Source organism: Arvicola amphibius, chromosome 7 (assembly GCF_903992535.2).
Source record: "Arvicola amphibius chromosome 7, mArvAmp1.2, whole genome shotgun sequence".
Classification (NCBI taxonomy): Eukaryota; Metazoa; Chordata; class Mammalia; order Rodentia; family Cricetidae; genus Arvicola; species Arvicola amphibius.
Window position 1 is genome coordinate 68,235,207 of NC_052053.1, and position 21,449 is coordinate 68,256,655.

General features: G+C 43.3%; 1 protein-coding gene across 5 annotated transcripts; it reads left to right on the forward strand.

Annotated features, from left to right (window-relative positions):
- Positions 1-10,674: 10,674 nt before the first annotated feature.
- Cdca4 (cell division cycle associated 4) lies at positions 10,675-21,229 on the forward strand. 5 transcript variants are annotated; one of them, XM_038338013.1, is made up of 3 exons: positions 10,675-11,237; positions 13,638-13,770; positions 19,234-21,229. In XM_038338013.1, the coding sequence occupies exons 2-3, from the start codon at positions 13,744-13,746 to the stop codon at positions 19,954-19,956; spliced, it is 750 nt and encodes a 249-aa protein (XP_038193941.1). In that variant the 5' UTR covers positions 10,675-11,237; positions 13,638-13,743; the 3' UTR covers positions 19,957-21,229. The 5 variants fall into 5 exon arrangements, with proteins under 5 accessions (XP_038193941.1, XP_038193943.1, XP_038193944.1 ...); XM_038338015.1 differs by lacking the exon at positions 13,638-13,770 and adding an exon at positions 16,020-16,135; XM_038338014.1 differs by lacking the exon at positions 10,675-11,237 and adding an exon at positions 16,020-16,135 and having other exon boundaries at positions 11,340-13,770.
- The last annotated feature ends 220 nt before the right edge of the window (positions 21,230-21,449 follow it).

A 21,449-nucleotide genomic window follows, 5' to 3' on the forward strand; every position in this document is an offset into this window, starting at 1 on the left:
GGAGGAAGTGTGCTACCGGGAGAGGGCTTTGAGGTTTCAAAAGCCCATGTCAAGCCTAGAGTCTTTCAGGCTGCAGATCAGGAGATACTTCTCAGCTACTGCTCTGATACCATGTATGTGGCCATGCTCCCTGCCATAATGACAATGGACTAAGCCTCTGAAATTGTAAGCAAGCTCAATTAAATGCTTTCTTTATATGAGTTGTCTTAGTTTGTGTTGCTGTGAAGAGATACCAAGACCACAGCAACTCTGGCTTACAGACTCAGAGTTTTGGTCCATTATCACCATAGCAGGATATGGCAGTATTCAGGCAGACATGGTTCTGGAGTAGGAACGGACAGTTCTATATCTTGATTGGCAGGAGACAGGAAGTGAACTGTGACCTACACTGGGTATAACTTGAGCATATGAGACCTCAAAGCCCTTCCCCACAGTGACACACTTCCTCCAACAAGGTCATACAATACTGCAACAAGACCACACCTCCTAACAGTGCCACTCCCTTTCTTTCAAACCAGCACATAAGTTGCCTGGACATGGTGTCTCCTAACAACAATAGAACAGTAACTAAGGCAGAAGTTGGTATCAGGAGTGGGGTCTTGCATTTAGCATCAGGCTTTCCTTTAAACTTTTTATCTCCTTGAATACAGACTTAACTCCATTATATTACCTGATGCTTCTTTTCTCCTCAAACTGTACATTTTGTATGTCTTTTTGTCTAGCTTTCTCCTTTTCTTTTTTTTTAATTTTATTTATTTTTTATTATGTATACAATAGTCTGCCTCCATGTATGCCCACACGCCAGAAGAGGGCACCATATCTCATTACAGATGGTTGTGAGTCACCATGTGGTTGCTGAGAATTGAACTCAGGACCTCTGAAAGAGCAGCCAGTGTTCTTAATCACGGAGCCATCTCTCCAGTCCTAGCTTTCTCCTTTTCATTATAGATCTGCATAAGAGTGATTACTAATAACCACATAACATGATCAATATGAGGCTGATTTGAAATTACTTCTGCCAAGATCATTAATCTAAAACTCTTCAGTTTAGACTCAGGTAGAATTTTTGTACAAGAGAGCAGCTGCATTCTTTTTCAAAATATCAGAAGAATTGTATCTAGGCTGCTTACTAATCTTCAACCCCATGGAAGGCCTGAGAAGGGAGATAATATTACTTGAATAGGCAGGAAGTGCAATCAAGCAGCGTCCAAAATGTGCAGTAGATGACAGAGACAATTGGCTACTTGAGCAATCACCCAAAATCTCATTTGCAATGTTGAAGCAACCAACTTTGCTAAGGCCTAGATTAACTGACAGACCATTTTCAAAGGAAGGAAAAATTTCAAAACCGTCTTACCCTGTCTTGGCAAGATTTGACAGTCTTTTTTTTTTTGTATCCTGCTTGTCTAGTCTGAACATCGTGTAATTTGTCAGAGGTCGAGTTTTGCCAAGAAGAAAACAAACTCCAAGTGGAGTGTCTTTGGTGCTCAACACTCTCTTGGGAATAGATTGGTGCTGCCAGGAGCAATCATGTCAACAGAATCCTAAGTTATTTAAATGCCATGTTCTACAGATCTTTGAAGTGGTTGAAGGTTACCTATCTATGCAAAATACAATCTCTATGTATCTAAAGAACCTAATTAGTCTAACTAAAAGTATAACAAACATGAATGACTATTGACCTATAATATTTAATACCTATATAACTTAAAGACTAAGACTTCATATCAGAATATTAAACAATCTTTAAACAACTGTGCAGTAAAGGAGGACAATGACCTCAAAATGTAAACAATGTATAAATAACTTGATTAGAGGTAGAAATATATAATGCAATGTGATAAATACATCCTAAAATTGTATCAATATACAAAATGTCTTAAACAGAGGTAGAAACATGCATGCATACAATCTGACAAAATAACTTTGTATAGGTGTACAATATTATAAACAGAAATAGGAGCATATTCAATATTACAAATATCATTTGAACTTGTATCAATATATAAAGTTCTATACCAATGTAAGTTGTCCATAAATAATACCTCACAAGTATCCACTTTATTACTCATTATTATTATTATTGTGAGTAAGTTCACACTATTCTATCTATTGTCCCATTCAGTTTTCCCTCTTTTTTGAGATCTCTGGGCCTGCATAATTTCCACCCCAACCCCCAACCCTATATGAGTAATAATCAACCCCAAGATGGTGTCCCTAACCCTAAGGACAAACTTTGACATTGTCTTCTACAATTGCTTCCAGCTGTCATGGGGGCGATGTTTTTTTTTATATGAGATCCTGTAAAAGTAAAATGATGGTTAAGTTTCAAGATTACTGTCTGCTATAATTGCAAATAGTCTCTGATTATCTGGTAGGGTTTTTCTGAGGTTCCTATTTGGAGTTCTGGCCAGAAGGTTGTAAGAAGGTGCACCATTTCAGCTAACCAAGTTGGAACCATCTCGAGCAGCTGGTACCCAAAACAAGTCTTATAGTAGCACTATCAGCATCATGATGTCATATCAACCAGGTGGAGTCATTGTCGTGGGGCCCCATCTTCTTCCTGGAAGCTTTAAAGATTACTGCAGGAAAATCAACTGTTCATTGTAGAAAACTAAAACATTATTCATATAGACATATATTCAACAAAAGATACAAGACTGATAAAATGGGCATGGAGAAAAGTAAAATATTTCCTTAAAATCTATCTTCTTTCTGTCCCATACCAGATGGTTCCTGACATGAGACAGAAATTTTGTATTTTTCTTTTAACAAAATGTTTAGATTTAGTAAAGGATAGCCATTGTCCAACTCCAAAGCCTGCTCTTATTTTTAAGTAGAGATGTATACATGTCCAGATAATCAAATTTTACCATGCAGATGATACAGCATCAAAAGTCAGATTTCTCTTTGCTTGTTGATCCTCTCTGGATAGCTATCTTTTTATTTTTAGGCATTTAGATGTCCAAGGTCTCTCAACTTTTTTGAAGATGAATATTTTGCTGCAAAGACAAGAATAGAACCCTGCCCCAACCCTTATGAGATTTTCTTAGCACCTGTATGGTTGTCACCTCTGTGGATGAACTGTCATTTCTTTTTCAAGAGGTTTCTCTTTTCCAAACCAAATCTTTATTAATTTTGATGGTATCCAGTTTTTCTTATCCTGTGGAAACAAGAGTAAAACCCCTTCCCCAACATAGCACATCTCCTGGTTTCCATTGTGAGGTCAACACATCCTTGAAATATACTGGTTGATTCAATTTAGAAGACTTTTTCATTATCCAATGTCTCTCTGCTGCTGTCGTTCCTTTCTCATTAGTGTTAAGAAAATTCAAGGTTAATAAAGCATTATGCAATCTATTTCTGGAAGTAGTTTCCATCCCTTTGTTTGTTTTTACATATTCTTTATAGTTTGATTTGATCTTTCTATAACTGCCTGACCTGTAGGATTGTTTGGTATACCTGTAATATGCTTTATATTGTAATAAGCAAAAAAACTGTTTCATTTTCTTAGAGACATATGCTGGACCAATAAATGTGTGATTACCAAATCAGCCTTTTCTGAGCTCAAGGCAGTTGCCCACTGAAAACCTGATTAAATGTCAATGGTGTGGTGTACATATTTTAATTTTCCAAATTCTGTAAAGTGGAACACATCCATCTGCCAGATCTCATTCCTTTGAGTACCCTTTGGGTTACTCCCTAAAGGTAATGATGTTTGGTTATAGAAAGATCAAGAAGGACATCTCTTTATAATCTCCTTAGCTTGTTGCCACGTAATAGAAAACTCTTTCTTTAAACCTTTGCTGTTGACATTATGTTTGTTATGAAATTCTGAAGCCTTCAGTTCACTTCCAATAAATAATTGATCAATTTCTGCATTACCTTGTGCTAGAGGACCTGGCAGACCCATATGGGATTGGATGTGTGTTATGTATATGGGACAAAGCCTATCCTGATTATGTCTTGCACCTGTATGAATAATGAGGTCAGTTCTGTATCATTTGGTATAAATCCAGCAGTTTCAATCTGCAAGAAAACTCTTTCTGCATATTGTGAATCATGAACTACATTTAGAGGTTCTTAAAAATCCCTTAGTACCATTAGAATAGCATATAATTCTGCCTTTTGGACAGGATTATAAAGGCTTTGTTTCACCTTACTTAATTCTTCTGATTTGTAACCTGCCTTTCCTTATTTATTTGAATCAGTATAAAATGTATGGGGTTGTTATTGGTGCATCACGTACAATTCAGGGAAGAATCCAAGTAGTTCTCTTTATAAGGTTAATTTTATCACTTTTGGGATAATTGCTATTAATTTCTCCCAAGAAATTAGCACAAGCTCTTTACCAAGGTTCATTGTCTTCCCATAATTTTTTAAATTTCATCAGCAGCAAAAGGAACTACACTCTCTGCTGGGTCTAAACCTGCTAGTTGATTCTGTGTAAGTCATCCTGTGGTCTGGCATGTACTGATGAGGTTAAATCCTGTCCTTGTATCTTCTGTCCCTGCTCATCAATTTCAATAAATTCCTCAATCTTTTCAAATCTTTTTCCTACTGAGTTTTGTAAAGTCTGAATCTCCTGTCTAGTGTTCTGTTCTAATGCCCTCACTGAGGATTCCAAGGTATGAAACTTGTCCAGTAAAGATAACGTCTCATCCTTGAACATAATTTTGATTGTGTGCGTATTACCTTCCTGGAGAGATACCTTATCCATTAATATATCATAACTTTTCAACAGATTCCGATAGTTAAATTCAACAGCACAAATTCTTTCAGATATTTTTGTCAAATTGATACTATCCCTCTCCACAGTATTGAACCATTTTTTAATGAGGTAATATTGAAAACAAAACTAATTCCTAGAATCAAATAAATGGATGTAGAAGGAGACTTGCATAAGCCTTGCAGAATACATAGTATAAGCAAAATAATTATTGAACCCTTGGATGTTATCAGTCATTTTTTGAAGTTTTACATATCTTTTTTTTTTTTTTTTGATTTTTCGAGACAGGGTTTCTCTGTGGCTTTGGAGCCTGTCCTGGTAGTTCTTGTAGACCAGGCTGGTCTCGAACTCACAGAGATCCGCCTGCCTCTGCCTCCCGAGTGCTAGGATTAAAGGCGTGCGCCACCACCGCCCGGCCAAGTTTTTCAGATCTTACCTGTCATAAGGTAATTACAACGAATTGGAATAGGTGTAATGATAATTATTGGCCAGAAGATGTCGCAGTTTCAGCTACATGGCCGAGAGATGCTAGCAACATCAAACAGCATGTGTTGCTTACTTAGGTACTGAAAAAAATGCTTTGTTTAACAAATTAAGAGCAGTTATTAAGGTGATCAAATGATTCCAAGAGTTGGGACCCAGGATAAAGAGAAAACCCAAAGTTTTCCATCAGTGTGAGTTGTTGACTGTGTGCACTGTGGGGATCATAAGGTGACAGTTGTATGGGCTGGAGTGTGATGCAGAGAGGCAGCTTGTGGGTTTGAGTTGGGGAGTGCTGAGCAGCAGCCTGCTGCATGTGAGAGCTCGCTAGAGCCCCAGGCCAGAGAGTCAGTGCCCAATAGGCCACGGGACTGGCAGACCGATTCCAAAAAGTGTGGACTGGTCCCCACATTAAGGTGCCAGATGATGGCAGAAGATACAAAATAATCCCACAGTAGTTCAGAATTACGTACAATAGTTATTTATTTAGGGGAGACTCACAGATCACTGTCCTAAATCACAGTCCTCTGCACGAACAGGGAACAGGAACTGATCCTAGCAGTTGGAAGCAAGAACTGGAAGCAAGGGAGCGAGTGCAAGCTTTACAGCTGCATTTATAATATAAGAGACCATGCAAAAGTGGGCTGGTATCTTAAAGGCTCCTGGCCAAAGGAGCTCTCACAGCAAACCTGGAGGCAGGAGCTGATGCACAGGCTGTGGAGGGATGCTGCTGACTGCCTTGCTCAGTCTGCTTTCTTATAGAAGCCAGGGCCACTAGCCCAAGGATGGCACCACCCACCATGGGCTGGGCCCCCTCTCTTACTGATCACTAATTAAGAAGATGTCTTACAGCTGAATCTCATGGAGGCATTTTCACGACTGAGGCTCCTTCCTCTCTGATGACTCCTGCTTGTGTCAAGTTGGCACACAAAACCAGCTAGTACAACTAGCGCAGCATTCGTAGAACGCTGCCTAGCTATGGATGCAGTGTGACCAGTTCCTTCAGGCTCCAGTGCTGAAACTTCCTTGACATGACTGGCAAATGAGATAAGGTTATCCTTTTTCTCTTGTCTTGTCTTTTTTCTTTAGTATTTTATAGTAACAACAGTAAAAGAAACCAAGATAGTTGCCATACAGAATAAAGGTTTTCATTATGATTTTAAAATATTTGCTTCTTTGTTTGGCAGCACAGTTAGTGCATGTCATCGTATGCCTGTGGAGGTCAGAGGGCAACTCATGAGAATTAGTTCTATCTCTTATAACTTAAATTAACCCATTTCTAGTAATTCGCTTTCTACCTTGTGGCTTTATTACCACATCTCCACATTGCCCACCCTGCTTGCTCTGTGTCTCTTGGTGTCTCCCTTCTTCCCAGTGTCCTCTGCCCCGAATATGCTGACTAGCTATTGGCCATTCAGCTTTTTATTAAACTAGAGTGACACATTGTCACAGTATACAAAAGATTATTCCATAAGACTGATGGTTCATTTTTAAAATAAAACTATCTTGAGTCATCTTAAGTCTAATTATGGATAAACAGAAAGCACTGGATCCCAGTAACAGTATAAGTTAGTTACCCCCACCCATTAGTTGTGGAATATTATTTTAAGATACATTACATTTGTTTATGCTGTGGAACATTTGTTTAACTCTGTAAAGCTGTGTATTTTGGCTGTATAAAATACCTGACTGGTCTAATAAAGAACTGAATGGCCAATAATAAGTCAGGAGAAAGGATAGGCAGGCAGGGAGAATAAACAGGAGAAATCTAGGGGGAAAGTGATTCACGAGCCAGAGAACAAGGACAGGATGACTCCAGAGGCCAGCTACCCAGTCAGCCATGAAGTAAAAGTGAAAGTAAGTTATACAGAAGTAAGAAAAGGAAAAAGCCTGGAGACAAAGGGTAGATGGGATATTAAGTTAGAAAAGCTGGCCGGAAAGAAGCCAAGCTAAGGTCGGCATTCGTAAGTAAGAATAAGACTCCGCGTGTGATTTATTTCGGAGCTGGGTGGCAGGCCCCCAAAGAGTCAAAAGAGCCCAAAAAGTAAAACAAACAAACAAACAAAAAAACCCAAAAACAAAAAAAAACAACCAACAACACAAATTCTGTTAGTATTGCCTCCTACCCAAACTAGATGTTTAGAGTAGAAAATCAGTAATAACCAAGCTAGCCTGAAGACCTGCAGACATAACAAGGTCATGTCTCTGAGTGAACTTGTTAGGTCTCAGTAGTGCACGCATCCAGAAATGACAGTCTTGGTCCAATTCAAGCTGGACTATAGAAGGACTTCTGGTGGTTACACAAAAGCCAGGGTTCCTCAGAAACTTGTGGAACGGGTTTCTGTTCACCAAAAGGAGTCATTTCCCTTGCCTCTGGGGAAGAGACAAATGGCTCTTCATTGACACAGACCTCTGGTTTCATATCAAATTCCATGCTGGCCTCCAGGTTCCTTCAGTTCCCGTGCACAAGTACCCAGTATGTATTCCAAAGTCCCCTTCTCATCTCCCCTTCTCCTCCTTCACTATGCTAGCCACCTGCTATTCCAGGACCACTCCACCCTGTTCTCTTGATAACGGCAAGGTTTTCCTCGCTACCCCCACTAATCTCCCTTCTCTTGAAGATAGCCCTGGCCATGCCCAGCCTGCTTCTTTTTCTCTCTGCTCCAGACTCTTCCAAATGTCCTTGGGTATTTCCTTTTCTTTATTCACAATAAAAACTGTCCACCCATGGAACGGTCATTTCAGTGGTTTCTCTACTGCCCTCGAATACAGAACCCACTTACCATTTTTGTTGAGAATAAAGGCAAACATCAGAGAGAAGAGCAGCAGAGGGATAAGACCCAGATGACATAACAGATTGTACCCTCCTGACTAACCAGACATGAGGAAAGCGAGCAAGGGGCTTGTATGAGGGCTATGAAAACCATCCTCTGTATTCAATCAGAAAGCCAGTCTAGACTACAGCAGGCTCTGCAAGGCTGTAAAATAAACTGCCACGTGTGCTCCTCTGCGTCTGCGGTGCTCCTCTGCGTCTGCGGTTCTCCTCCGCGTCTGCGATGCTCCTCCGCATCTGCGATGCTCTTGCATGAAGTGAGGGTCTTTGTTTCTCACACACCTCATACTCTTTATAATCTCACTTTAAAGGAAAAACCTTGGGGTCTGGAGAGATGGCTCAGTGGTTAAGAGCACTTACTGCTCTTGAAGAGGATGTGGGTTTAGTTCCCAGCACCCACCCACATTAGTTCACAACCATGTGTAACTTCAAATGATCCAACACTCTCTTCCAGCTTCCAAGGGCACCAAGCATAAACATGGTGCACTTACAGACATGCAAGCAAAACTCATACACAAAATAAAATAATCTTAAATTAAAAAAATTCTTAGGTGGTGGTAGTGCTTACCTTTAATTCCAGCACTCTGGAAGCAAAGGCAGACAGATCTCTGTGAGTTTGAAACCAGCCTGGTCTACAGAGCTAGTTCCAGGAAAGTCAGGGCTGTTATACAGAGAAACCCTGTCTTTAGAAACCAAGAAAAAAAAACAAACAAAAAACACCAAAATACAAAAAACCCAACCTCTTTATACTGGGTGTGGTGGTGTTACAGCCCTTGGGAAACAGAGACAGGAGCATCTCTGTTAATTTGAAGCCAGCCCAGCCTACATAGCAAATACCAGGTCAGCTAAGGGCTACATAGTGAGACACTGTCTCACAAACAATCCTACCAATCAACCAACAAAACTCTTTTGACAAAATAAGAATAGCAAAAACGTTCTTTTAAAATTTTTATTTGTATAGGAGTTTTACCTGCATGCATGTCTGCACCATTTCATGCCTGGTTGTGAACCACCATGTGGGTGTTAGGAATCAAATTCTGATCCTCTGGAAGAACAGCCAGGACTCTTAACCACTGAGCCATCTCTCCAGCACCCACAAAAATGTTATTGTTGAGTCAGGGTCTCACTATGTAGCCCTGGCTGTCCTGGAACTCTTGATATAGACTCACAGAAATCTACTGCCCTTTACTTCTTGAGTGCTAGGATTTAAATCATGAACTTCCATTTCAGGATACCTTATCAAATTTTTAGATTATATCCTTTAAACAAAGTAACTTCAAAAGCCACCAAAATTATGTACAGCTGTTAAAATGCTCAAGTAGGACTCTCTTGAGGTGCGCGCGTGAGCGTGCGCACACACACACACACACACACCCCTTTGGGTGTGCACTCCCTCCCCAATCTAGCTTCACAGACTGCTGAAATCTTCCTGCAGTGTACATTAAGATCCTGGGCAGAGCTCCTCAGGCTGCGATGTTGAGTTTACCTCTCATTGCCAGTAACATCTGCAAACACACTGAGATCCTCCCTTCCTGTCGTCCAGTTCCTCACAGAACGCAAATGTCCCTCTGAGGGCTTGCGGTGCAGAGATCTTGAAGCAGCTGTGCCTTCCCGCCTTGCTCTCCTTGGCTGAGGCCCTGCCAAATGCCTGTTTCACTCAGAGATCAGCTAGTTTCCTTTGGCTCGGGGATTAAGAGCACTTGCTGTTCTGATAGAGGACCCGGGTATGGTTCTCAGCATGCACCTGATAAACATTCATACCTGCAGGCCAACACTAACGCACATAAAAGTAAATCCAAAAAATAATAGTGATTTAAAAGGAAAAGCATAGTCTAAATTCAGAAGGCATTCCTTTCCAGCTGATTAAGAAAGGAATTGGGAGTGGGTTAGTGAGCTGAGGAGAGCGCCCACAGAACATAGGGTAACGTTGAGTATAACCATGTATAGGAAGGCCATTCATTTGGCCTTCTCGTTTGTTTTCTCGTTTGGCTTTGGTTTTTCTCTCATTATTAGCCCGGGTGGGGAGGTTTCCAGTCTTCCCCCGCAAATAAGCTTGCTTTATGCCTTAATGTGGCATCTTCCCTTCAGCCAGCCACTGGACATTCGGCACCCACTCAGCCACCCCTAATCAACGGCGTTGGGGCTTGGTGTCCTCTTTCAAGAACTCGTGCACTACCAGGACCTGTGGAGGGAGTCAACACCGAGACTCGTTCAGCCCTTCTATACTTCGCAGCAGGGCAGAGTAGAGCCGCGCACAGAGCCGCCACTGTGTTCAGCCTTAGGACGGAAGGTCGCGGGAGAAGGCCGAGGCCGAGTGAGAAGCGCCGGCGGGAGCGAGGAGACTGGGGACTGGCTGGAATGGACCCGCTCGAGAAATCATGGGGCCACGGGCGGGCCAGGCGCACGGACCACTGGGAACCAGGCCGTGGCAGGCGCGCGGAATCCTGGGAGCCCGAGCGCGCAGAAACCTGGGAGCTGCAGCCGAGCCGTCGAGAGACAAGGGACGGAGGCGGAGCGAGGCGCGGGGAGGCATGGGAACGGGGCGGGGCGGCCCAGCGCGCGATCCTAACGGCTGGAGACGCTGCGCGGGAGTTCACGCTGGTGAGGCTCCGCCTTGCGTGGTTTTGAACGGAGCTCTGCTCGGCACTCCACCAATTGGCGCTCGCGCGGCGGCTCCATGGCGACCCTTTGTGGGCGCTGACTGGTCTCGGCTGCCGACCGTGTGGCGAGCCTGCCTCGCGGCGCAGGTGAGTAGGTGGGCTGCTTGTCCCCCGGGTCCTCTGCGGCCTGGGCGGCGGCGAGCACGACACCTCCGGGGCGGCTGGGCCGCCAGGATCCGCCGGCCTCGGCCGGCGCCCGCCGCCCTGTGGCGTCCATGACGCTGCGGCGTGTTGAGTGACACATACCGAGAGCCGGAGCGGCGGGTACGAGCTGGCCCTCCGCCCACGCTCCCTAGCTTCCGCTCCTGTGGCCCTTCCTTTCTCCTCCGTCCCTCCTTTGGTTCAGCCCGTGTGGGTCATCCACCCCATCCTGGTCGCCGCTGCTGTGCGTTTCCCTGCAGAACCGCTCGTGGGCTGCAGTTTGGAGGCACCAGACTCTGCCTGGCTCCTAGCAACGCCGAGCTCCGAGCGTCGGCTTGCTGGCTAGGGACGGATTCCTAGAGATCAGGGTGGGCTCCCTGCAGCCTCCTGCCTGGTGAGTGTTGGCCTTGAGTACTTTTCCTTTGTTTTTTTTTTCTTTTTTTGAATTTTAATTCCCCTGCGGCGGTTATCAAGTGTCTCGTGTTGCCCACCATTCCCCTACTACAGTAGATCTCACTTCCTTCTAAATGATTATTTATGGCTCAGTAGAGACTGCCTGCAACGGCATCAGTGAAACTCGACTGGAAGGAAGCCAGAGATCTTTTCTGTGGTTTCTCTCACCCAAATAGGATCACCAGGGGAGGGGATCCTTCCAGAACTTGGGACAGATGTACTTACTGGTCTAGACAACACCCATATACTTTCCCTTGTCGGCCTTTGTATCTAACTACCAGATGGCAGGACTAAGCTAGCCACTGATTGAATTGATCCACAGAAAACATTGTCTACACACAAAGTTAAGATTGATGCCTTATCAACCCCCTGCATGCAGCTTCGTCAAGGTTTTATAGGTGAAATTTAAAATGCAGTCAGGAATCCCCTTCTGTTTTAGAGACACCAGTATAAGGAGGAAGCCAGGAAGTTTCCTTGGGTTGTCACTGAAACCTAGGTCCAGGCATAAGAAAACCCCCACAGCCTTCCAAGGATAATGCTCAGAAGGACTTTTTAGCTAACTGTTTATACAAAATCTCAAGCAGAAATTGTGGGACAATAAACTCCACCACGTAGCCACCAAATTCACTGGCTGCAGCAATTCCCAACTTGTTCCCTCCTCCCAGTTGCTTTTTGAGGAAGTAGTTTAAAGCAGTTGTGATTTTTGTTGTTGTTTTGTGTTTTTGAGACAAGATTTCCTTTAGCCCAGGCTGGCCTCAGACTGACAGTGTCACCAGAAATAAGCTTGAACTCTTGTTCTTCTTGTCTCTGCTTCTCAAGTGTTGGGATTACCTGTATGCCACCACGCCCAGCTCTGAAATCACTAAATCCTGGTTCACCTTAAAAATCCAACATCGAGATGAGTGCTTGATTGTTGGCTATAGTTCAAGCCCTGGTTGTTCTAGGTCTATTCAGGTAAAGTCAAAACTCTGATGACTGCCTAAACACATGATGAGAGCCCAGGAAGCTGCATGTCATCCTTCATTAGGATTAAGCAACCTCAGGTCCAACACACAGGTGGCCAAAGGGAGCTGTACCCAGACCATTCTAGGAGAGTCCCTAGGGCTCAGCCATTTAGGGCTGGTCAGAACATTTGCTGGTGATAGAGGCCTTCATCTCAAGTTCCCTCTTTCCTCTTAGTAGTAGTTACACTGTCACCATCTTGCTTATAGCTTTGGTTCTAGAGGGACAGGTAAGCAAACACATCTGTTTTTTATTCCAGGGCTTTGGTTCTGTGAATACCCCACAGTTTATCTTGTGACTCACCCCCCCCCCCCTTCAATGTGTGTGTGCTTGTGTGTTCATGAGTTCAAACTTGCATGAATTCCTGTGCACCATCTGTGAAGGTACCCTGAAACTGGAGTTCTAGGCAGTTGTAAGCCACCATGTGAGTTCTGGGTACCCAGCCTTCATCATCTGTAAATCATCTCTCCAGCCCTGCCTTGTTTGAAATCTTTAATCTGAGGATGGTGAACAAGACTGAAGGAAAGACAGTGACACCCTAGCAAGAGACTGAGTATTGGTTAAAGCTCTGTTGTGCAAGAGTTGTATGTACCCTAAGGAAAAGGGACAGAGGAGAGGGAAAGGTAGTTTGATAGCAAATATGCAAAAATGAATGCAGAAGAAAATTGATGAGTCCTAGTACTAAGTCAGGATTTAATGGTACAGAAACCAAGTGCCAGGACAAGGAAACATCTGTGGCTGGAAACTACTTTGTGCTGGCTGGAGACTGCCTGGTGTGCTTGTGCATACAAGTAGGCACTCACCAGAAATGATGATCCACTTGTTAAATAACATAAACACAGCTTGCTGTGGACACAACACAGTGCAAGCTAGTACTTAGGAAGAAAGGGGCTGGGAAAAGGGAATCTAGAGGGTGGCAGGTTTTCTCTGAGTGGTTAGAATTATGGAGCATCTTTGTTTTGTGATTTTTGATTCTCTTCTAGATTGTCTAGTAAGGCTATGGAAATAACATAAGCAATCCAGTGAGAACAGGTGGAGGCCGGGTGTACAGCAGAGCTTCTGAAGCTGGGAGTTGCTCCTATCACTGTTTGCAGTCTTGAGGAAAGCTTTGCAGTGGGGTGACTAGGTGTGAGCATCTCCTGAGTGGGAAACAACACCTTCATTCTGTAATCACAAATTTAAGAAGCAAACAGATTTTTATGATTCTGCAGAAATGGAAATCAGCCTAGCAAAACTAGCTTCCCAGTTTGGTACAAAAAGTGTTTTTTAAAGTCTGATGAAAAATTCTGCATTTTTGGTTTTCTGAGACATGATCTCACTCACTATGTATCCTTGGCAGGCCTAGAGCTTCCACGTAGACCAGACTTGGATTTGAACTTGGATTTCCGATAGGCTGGCTCTCCAGAGAGATAAAATCTTTACATTTGTCTATCATTACCTGCTTGATGGATTCCCCATCCTATTGGCTCCAGGTACAAAGCCTCATCTAATGGATATTCCGGGGTTCCAGATTCCCTCCTTTTCTTATTGTGGACTCAGTCACATAGCAGACTGCAACTTTTCAACCTTAGGATGAACTAAGGGGGCCTAGAAAGTGGGGTCAGCGCTATGTAGGAAAAACAAGTACTGGTGCCTCCTACAACTCTTCTGCTTGTCTGATTTACCAGTGGTGGCACTTGTCTTTATCCCAGCACTCAGGAGGCAGAAGCTGGACAGCCAAGGCTACACAGAGAAACCCTGTCTCAAAAAACAACAAAAAGTAATAAAGTATATAAATAAGACTGTCATTTGTTTCTTAGGTCCTAGACTGGCTGTAGTAGATATTTCCTCTTCGGTTAGTCCTGAGATAGCACCAAAGAATGCTGTACTAGGTTTTTTTCTTTTGGACCACCAGTCTGCTCCCAAATCATAACATGGAGACTTCTTAATTAGTTATTAGTTTGAATAATCAGCCTAGCTTAGGTTTGTTTCTGGCTAGCTCTTTTAATTTAACCTGTTTTTCTGTATCTACCTTTAGCCTTGGGGCTTTTTACTTTTCCTTCTGTATATCTTACTTTCACTACTACTTGTGTCTGCTGCCTGGCTTCTTGCTCCAGGCATGTCCCTTATTCTTTCCTCTCTTCTTTTCCCAGCCTAGATTTTTCCTCCTATTATCTCTGCCCACCAGCCCTGCCTATCCTTTTTCTGCCTAGCTATTGGCTGTTCAGCTCTTTTTTAGACCAGTCGGGTGCCTTAGGCAGGGAAGGTAAACAAATGCAGAATAAACAAAACAAACACACCTTTACACAGTTAAAGTGGGATTCTACAGCATAAACAAACATCTTTGCCTAGTTAAATAATATTCCACAGATGCTGTTAGCTTTTTATATCCTGGCTATAAGGCTTTTAATTGGGCAGTTGCCAATTAGAGTTCTGGAGAGCTTGCTGGTTTCTAGGCTGGTCTTGTAGGTGAGCCTTCTGGCTGATTATGGGTCAGAACTGTTCCCTCTGTGCTCCTGCCAGAAAGATTTGTACTTTGTCTCTTGTAAGCGCACTTGCTCATGGGTGCTTCTGGGCCTTCTTTTTGGCAGTATCTTGTACTACCCACTGCTGATCAGTCTGGCTGTGGCTCAGCACTCAGTCAACTTTCCATCCCCAAAGGGGCACTAGAGCCATGTCTGGATTTCAGAATTAAGTGTTCTTCATTGGGTGTGCCCACCCAGGGATTTGTAACTTGAGATACCAAAGGGCTTCACGTCCAGCTTTATTTATTTACCAGTGATCTTCCTGCCTCCTGCATACAACGTTCATAAACATGTGTTGCTGAATTTAATGTACTTTGAGCTGTCTCCACATGTGAAGTGTGAGTCTCTGAAGCCTGCTTATCTTTTTTTTCTTTGTTTTGTGACCCTCAGTTTAATCAAGGTTGCCTGTGTGAATGTGGGCAGGAATTATTTACTGGAGCATGGGCAACTTTATCTTCTTTGGTGGTTCCCTCCCCCAGCAACCTTACGTGAGCTCCTTCCCCCATTCATGAAGAAAATATTAATGGGGTCCCATCTTGTGCACATAACCACAGTTATTCCTGTGATTTCATGTGTGGAGCAGCCATGTCATGTCCAGACATTGTTATTTCACAAAACTTGTCATGTTCTACCTCTTAAGATTCTTTCTGTCCCACTTCCAGGATATTTCCTGAGCCTTGGAGCCAGGGAGTATTGATATAGATGTCTGGTTTAGGGCTAAGAGCTCACTAGTTTTTTATTCTTGGTATTTTGACTATTTGTGAGTCTCTGCATTAAATATGGTCTGTTACAAATTGTGGGAGCTGCTCTTACCAAGGGTTTAAATATATTTAAAAGACAGTTTGGGCCGGGCGGTGGTGGCGCACGCCTTTAATCCCAGCACTTGGGAGGAGGCCAGCCTGGTCTACAAGAGCTAGCTCCAGGACAGGCTCTAGAAACTACAGGGAAACCCTGTCTCGAAAAACCAAAAAAAAAAAAAAAGAAAAAAAAAAAAGACAGTTTGTACATCATGTCCATTTAGGAAGATAACAGTAGGCTCCCCTCCAGAGGAATTGACCTAGCCATGTGCTTTTGACCAGCTTTATAGTACCAGGTATGAATTCTGTCCTGTGGAGCAGACTTCAGATCCAAACAGAAAGCAGATGGTTATTTCTTATAATAGGCATGCCACTATCTCTACAGTGAGCATCTTTTATCTTACAGATTGATATTTTTAGTTTGCAGGGTTCATGGCTGAGAAGACCACTGATGACTTCTCTCTTCAGCCTGTTCTCCACCTCTTGGTACTAAGAAAACTATCAGGAACCCATTTATTCTTCTTCTCTGTTCTTTTGTGAGTTCTACCCACTGCAGCCTCTGGTTGGCCATGCTGCTCTCCCTGGGACCAGTCGGCCTTCCAGTTGGGTTATCTGTTAGATTTTAATAGTCAGAATGGGCAGCTAAGTATTCTGTTAGCAAAATAGGGTTAATTCATGACATGTGAGCTAGTTTGGTTTGAGGTCTATGTTAAATCTTGAAGAGTTGAAATTTTAGAGATAACCCTGAAACAAAGAGGAACTTGCCAAAGAGGAACTTTTGGGACTTGCCACCCCCAATCCAGGGTTTCTTGTTATAGTTTGACATAGTATATTAATTCTCAATAAATTTAGCAGATTTACCCCAGTGGCTTTAAACATGTTTTGTTTTGTTTTTAAAAGCTGGAAAAAAAAAATCTAGTTTAGACTTAGTGACCCACACTTGTAATCCCTCTGCTCAGAAAACTGAAGCAGAAGGATCTCAAGTTAAGAGAACAACCTGTTAAACACACACATACCACCACCAAAAGAGAAATCTCTATGATGAAGGTTATCTTAGTTACCTTTCTGTTGCTGTGATAGAATAGCCTAACAGAAAGCAGCTCGGGGAGACAGGGTTGGTCTGGATTTGCGGTTACAGCAGGGATGTATCTGTCCATCATGACAGGGAAGGCACAGCATGGAAGGGTGAGGCCGACCTGGTAGTCTGGAAGCAGAGTGATCACATGTCACTCATCTTCACACAGGAAGCAGAGGATAGAAAGGGCCAAAAGCTATAAAACTTTAAACCTATCCCCAGTTTTGCATTTCTTTCAGTAAGGCCTCACCTCTTAAAGGTTCTGTAATCTAAGTTTATTTAGTTTTAGGAGATTTTATTTTATGTGTGTAGGTATTTTTGCCTGCATGTATGTCTGCACCATACGCATACAGTGCTGCTGGGTCCAGAAGAGGGTCTCTGTTGGATACCATGGAAACCACCTTACAGATGGTTGTGAGCTGCCGTGGATCCCTATCTCCAGCTCCAAATTCAACGGGTTTAAAAGAATTTGCCTGGCCCAGTGTCATACAACTTCTAATCCTAGCACCTGGGAAACAGAGGCTGGCCTGGTTTACCCAGTGAATTCCAGGCTAGCCAGGACTACCTAGTGAGACCCTGATTCAAAAAGAAAACATAACCTTGAATATTCTTAACAGAAGCAATGTAGGTTTGTGTGTGTGTGCGCGCGCGCGTGTATAGATGGGGGCCAAAGGTTGATATTTGGTATCTTACCCATTTGTTCTCCACTTTAATTATTAAGGCAGGGTCTCAGTTGAGTCCAGAGCTAGCCTGCTCCAGGGATCTCCTATTTTTACCTCCCGAGCTCTGGGATTAGAGTTGGGCCGTCATACCTTACTACATAGGTTGTAAGGATTTGAACTCTGATCTTTACTTTGTGTGGCAAGCATTTAACCTGCTGAGCCATTGTCCTGGCTTCATGAAGTTTTTTGTTTTGTTTTGTTCTGTGTATTACATGCATTTATGTATGTACATGCCTGGTGCTCTTGGGGGTCAGAATAGGGCATTGGATTTCCTGGAACTTGAGTTATAGATGGTTTTGAGCTACCATGAAGTACTGGGAACTGAGCCTGGATCCTCTGAAAGAGCAGCCAGTGTTCTTAACTACTGAGCCAATCTCTGGCCTCTCTTGATATTATTTATACTTTGGTGGTAAGCTCCTTTTCATCACTACAACATAGATGATAAACTTGAGGGGTAACATGGACAGTAGTAATAGCTGCTTACTTTCCTGGGCGTAGTCTTATAGGAAAAAATAAGCTCTTGGCACTAGGTCTCTTAATTTTTTATCTTGAGTTTCTCATGTTTTTTCGTATGAAGTTGCATCCTCTTTACTCCTCTCTCACTTAGGTGTGTGTGGGATGTGTTGGGAACTGGGCACTGTGTGGCCAGCACACTTGTCCAGGCATGTTCTCTTACTGGAGATCTCCTGCACCCGCCCCCTGTGGCCGCCTGGTGCTTTGTCCTGTCATTGCATGAGTGTAAGGGGAATGGAATTGATTGGGTGTGGCCTCTGAGGAGTTGCTTTTCTCTGGCCATAGTTCCAATGGGAGCCCTGGTCCTTTCAACTGGATTGGTTCCAGTTTGGGACAACTGAGTAGAGTACTACGAATATTTTACAAGTTTTTACATGAGCCTTAGCTTTCATTTCATTGGAACAAATACTCAAGAGGCCACATAAATTATGTAAAGGCCTATAACTCTGAAAGGAAGAAGGTAGCCCTTTTTTTGTATCTAAAAAAAAAAGTCCTAAAGTTTATGCATTTAAGAGATTCTGGGGGGCTGGAGAGATGGCTCAGAGGTTAAGAGCATTGCCTGCTCTTCCAAAGGTCCTGAGTTCAATTCCCAGCAACCACATGGTGGCTCACAACCATCTGTAAAGAGGTCTGGTGCCTTCTTCTGGCGTGCGGGCATACATGGAGGCAGAATGTTGTATACATAATAAATAAATAAATCTTTAAAAAAAAGAGAGAGAGATTCTGGGAGAGGAAGTGGAAATTTTGAATGGTATTATTTATAAAGCAATAAAAAATGAAAAAAAGTTCTGTTAAGGACAACTTGGCATTTAATTTCAAATGTATTATTTAAAATTATATATATATATGTATATATATATATATATTTTTTTTTTCTTTTGGTTTTTTGAGACAGGGTTTCTCTGTAGTTTTGGAGTCTGTCCTGGAACTACCTCAGGTATTCCAGGCAGTCCTCAAACTCCCAGAGATCCGCCTGCCTCTGCCTCCTGAGTGCTGGGATTAAGGGCATGCGCCATCACCACCCAGTTTAAAATAATTTTTTTTATTTTAAAATAAAATTTAAACCTGAAGAGATGACTCAACAGCTAAAAGATCTTGTCACACAAACATACGGACCAAAGTTCTATTTGTGTTCATTTATCTGTTGATGAAAAATATGCTACAACTTAGAGCTCTGTTGCCTGAGACAGTGCTGTGCCCCAGGCAGCCTCCCGGCTGGCGTCTCTCACACTGTGTTGGCACTTAGGTAGCTGTTTGAAACTTCCTGGTACTGTTGGCCAGGAGGTGGAAGTATGTTAATTGGTGTCTTCCTTGGTTCCCACAGGACACAATGTTTGCTAGAGGGCTGAAGAGGAAATACGGTGACCAGGAGGAAAGAGTAGAGGGTTTTGGCACTGTCCCTTCCTATTGCCTGCAGCGGCAGTCACTCCTGGACATGTCCCTGGTCAAGCTCCAGCTCTGCCACATGTTAGTGGAGCCCAACCTCTGCCGCTCGGTCCTCATCGCCAACACGGTCCGGCAGATCCAAGAGGAAATGAGTCGGGATGGTGTGTGGCATGGGATGGCACCCCAGAATGTCGAACAGCGGGCACCAATTGACCGCCTAGTCTCCACAGAGATCTTGTGTCGTACAGCCAGGGGAACTGACGGGGAGCACCCCACTCCTGAACTGGAAGATGATCCCCTGCAAAGCTCAGCTTCTGAGCTTCCCATAGTCAGCTCAGCACAGGGACAGAGGAACCCTCAGAGCAGCCTCTGGGAGATGGACAACCCACAAGAGAACCGGGGAAGCTTTCAGAAGTCACTGGACCAGATATTTGAGACCCTGGAGAACAAAAGCCCCAGCTCAGTGGAGGAACTCTTCTCAGACGTGGACAGCTCCTATTATGACCTAGACACGGTGCTAACAGGAATGATGAGTGGGACCAAACCCAGTCTCTGCAATGGCCTCGAGAGCTTTGCTGCAGCTCCCCCACCTCCCAGCTCCACTTGCAAGTCAGATCTGGCTGAGCTGGACCATGTAGTAGAGATTCTGGTGGAGACCTGAGAGAAGGCCCCTGGTGGGCCAAGTACAAGGCCACACACCCACCCCATGGAGCTCTTCTGTTCTGTGATCCAGAGACAGACAAGCACTTGTCCCAAAGGGGGCCCTGCTTCTCTGACTATGAAAATACCCTGGGACAGATTTTCTCTGCGAGGCTGCATGCGGCCCTGAAGACAGAGCAAGCCATTGCCAGGAACTGAGCTCTTTGAAGACTTTTGGGCCCTGGGTTCATTTTCCTGTTTAGGATCACTGTGGAGGATGGTGTGCCACAGTTGTGTCTAATGTATTTTAAATTAGGTAGACGAACTTTCTAAAATTTAAGTTTTATATGTTTTGGGCAATATTTTGTCTTAAGATATATTTTAAAACTTTTTATACTTTAGATTTTTTTCAGCTATTTTCTTAAAAGTATATTTTTTCTACAAACATCCTCTGCTGCTACATTAGAAACATAACCTAAATAATTACAATTGGTGTGTGTCATTTTTAAGGTTTAAATAGAAAATATTTTTTGGTAATGAATCTCTACACTCCCAAGGCAACAGTGTAATGTAGCTGGCCAGGTGTTTACATGAGAGGCCCAATCATGGTCTGCATTCTAGCAGAGTGTCTGAAATGAGAACCATGCACAGCTCCACTGCTGCCTCACTGGGTCTGCTCTGCAGGTGTCCTGTCAACACAGGGTGGTTTATTTATGCCTATTTATATGTAAATGCCACTGAAGGCTAAGGTCAGATGTCTAGAAATTACACATCAGTTAGTTCTGTCTCAGCCTGTGCCTTATGTAGGTCTTGTCCTTGGCCGTTACTGCTTGGCTCCCAGGCACTCATGTGTGACAGAAGGGCATGACCTCCTCACACCTCATGTTCCATGTCAAGTGTGTACATGGAGGCTGCTGGGTACCAGGCATGCGTGTGCTTGGAAAGGGTGTGTGTCCTCACCCATGTCCTCAGAAGGGAATATCCATGCTTGCTTGCTTTTAAAATGGTGCTTAAACATTTTAAGATTCAAAACAATCTGACTCCATCTAATTTTAGGGCCCCTTAATCCTGGGGTGACCCCCTAAGATGTCTGCTTGGATCTCAAGGTTCTGCTACCTGATCACATGTCAGACTCTTCCTCCCTCCATGCATGCTTTTTCTGTTTCTCGTGCTTTTTTGGACTTCCCCATCCGAGCCTAAGAGGTTTTATTTTATTTTTTCTGTGTTTGTATGACTAGTCTTTTAATATCATCAATGTAAACCTCACTTTATTAAAAAATATTTAGCAAATGGAATGTGTTATGAAATTTTTTCTATCCTAATCCTTCAACTGAGTTTGCTTTCAGTGGTCTCAGCATTTTATATGCTTTATATTATAGCAAATAACTTCTTTTTGTGCTGAATAGGCAATAGGTTTGTTTTCTTAACCTCATGGCTCCCAAGGGAAAACTCTCCCATTACCTTTCAGCTCCTGCTGCCTTCCCTGGGTCTAAGGGCTCCAGGTAATTTGTAGGA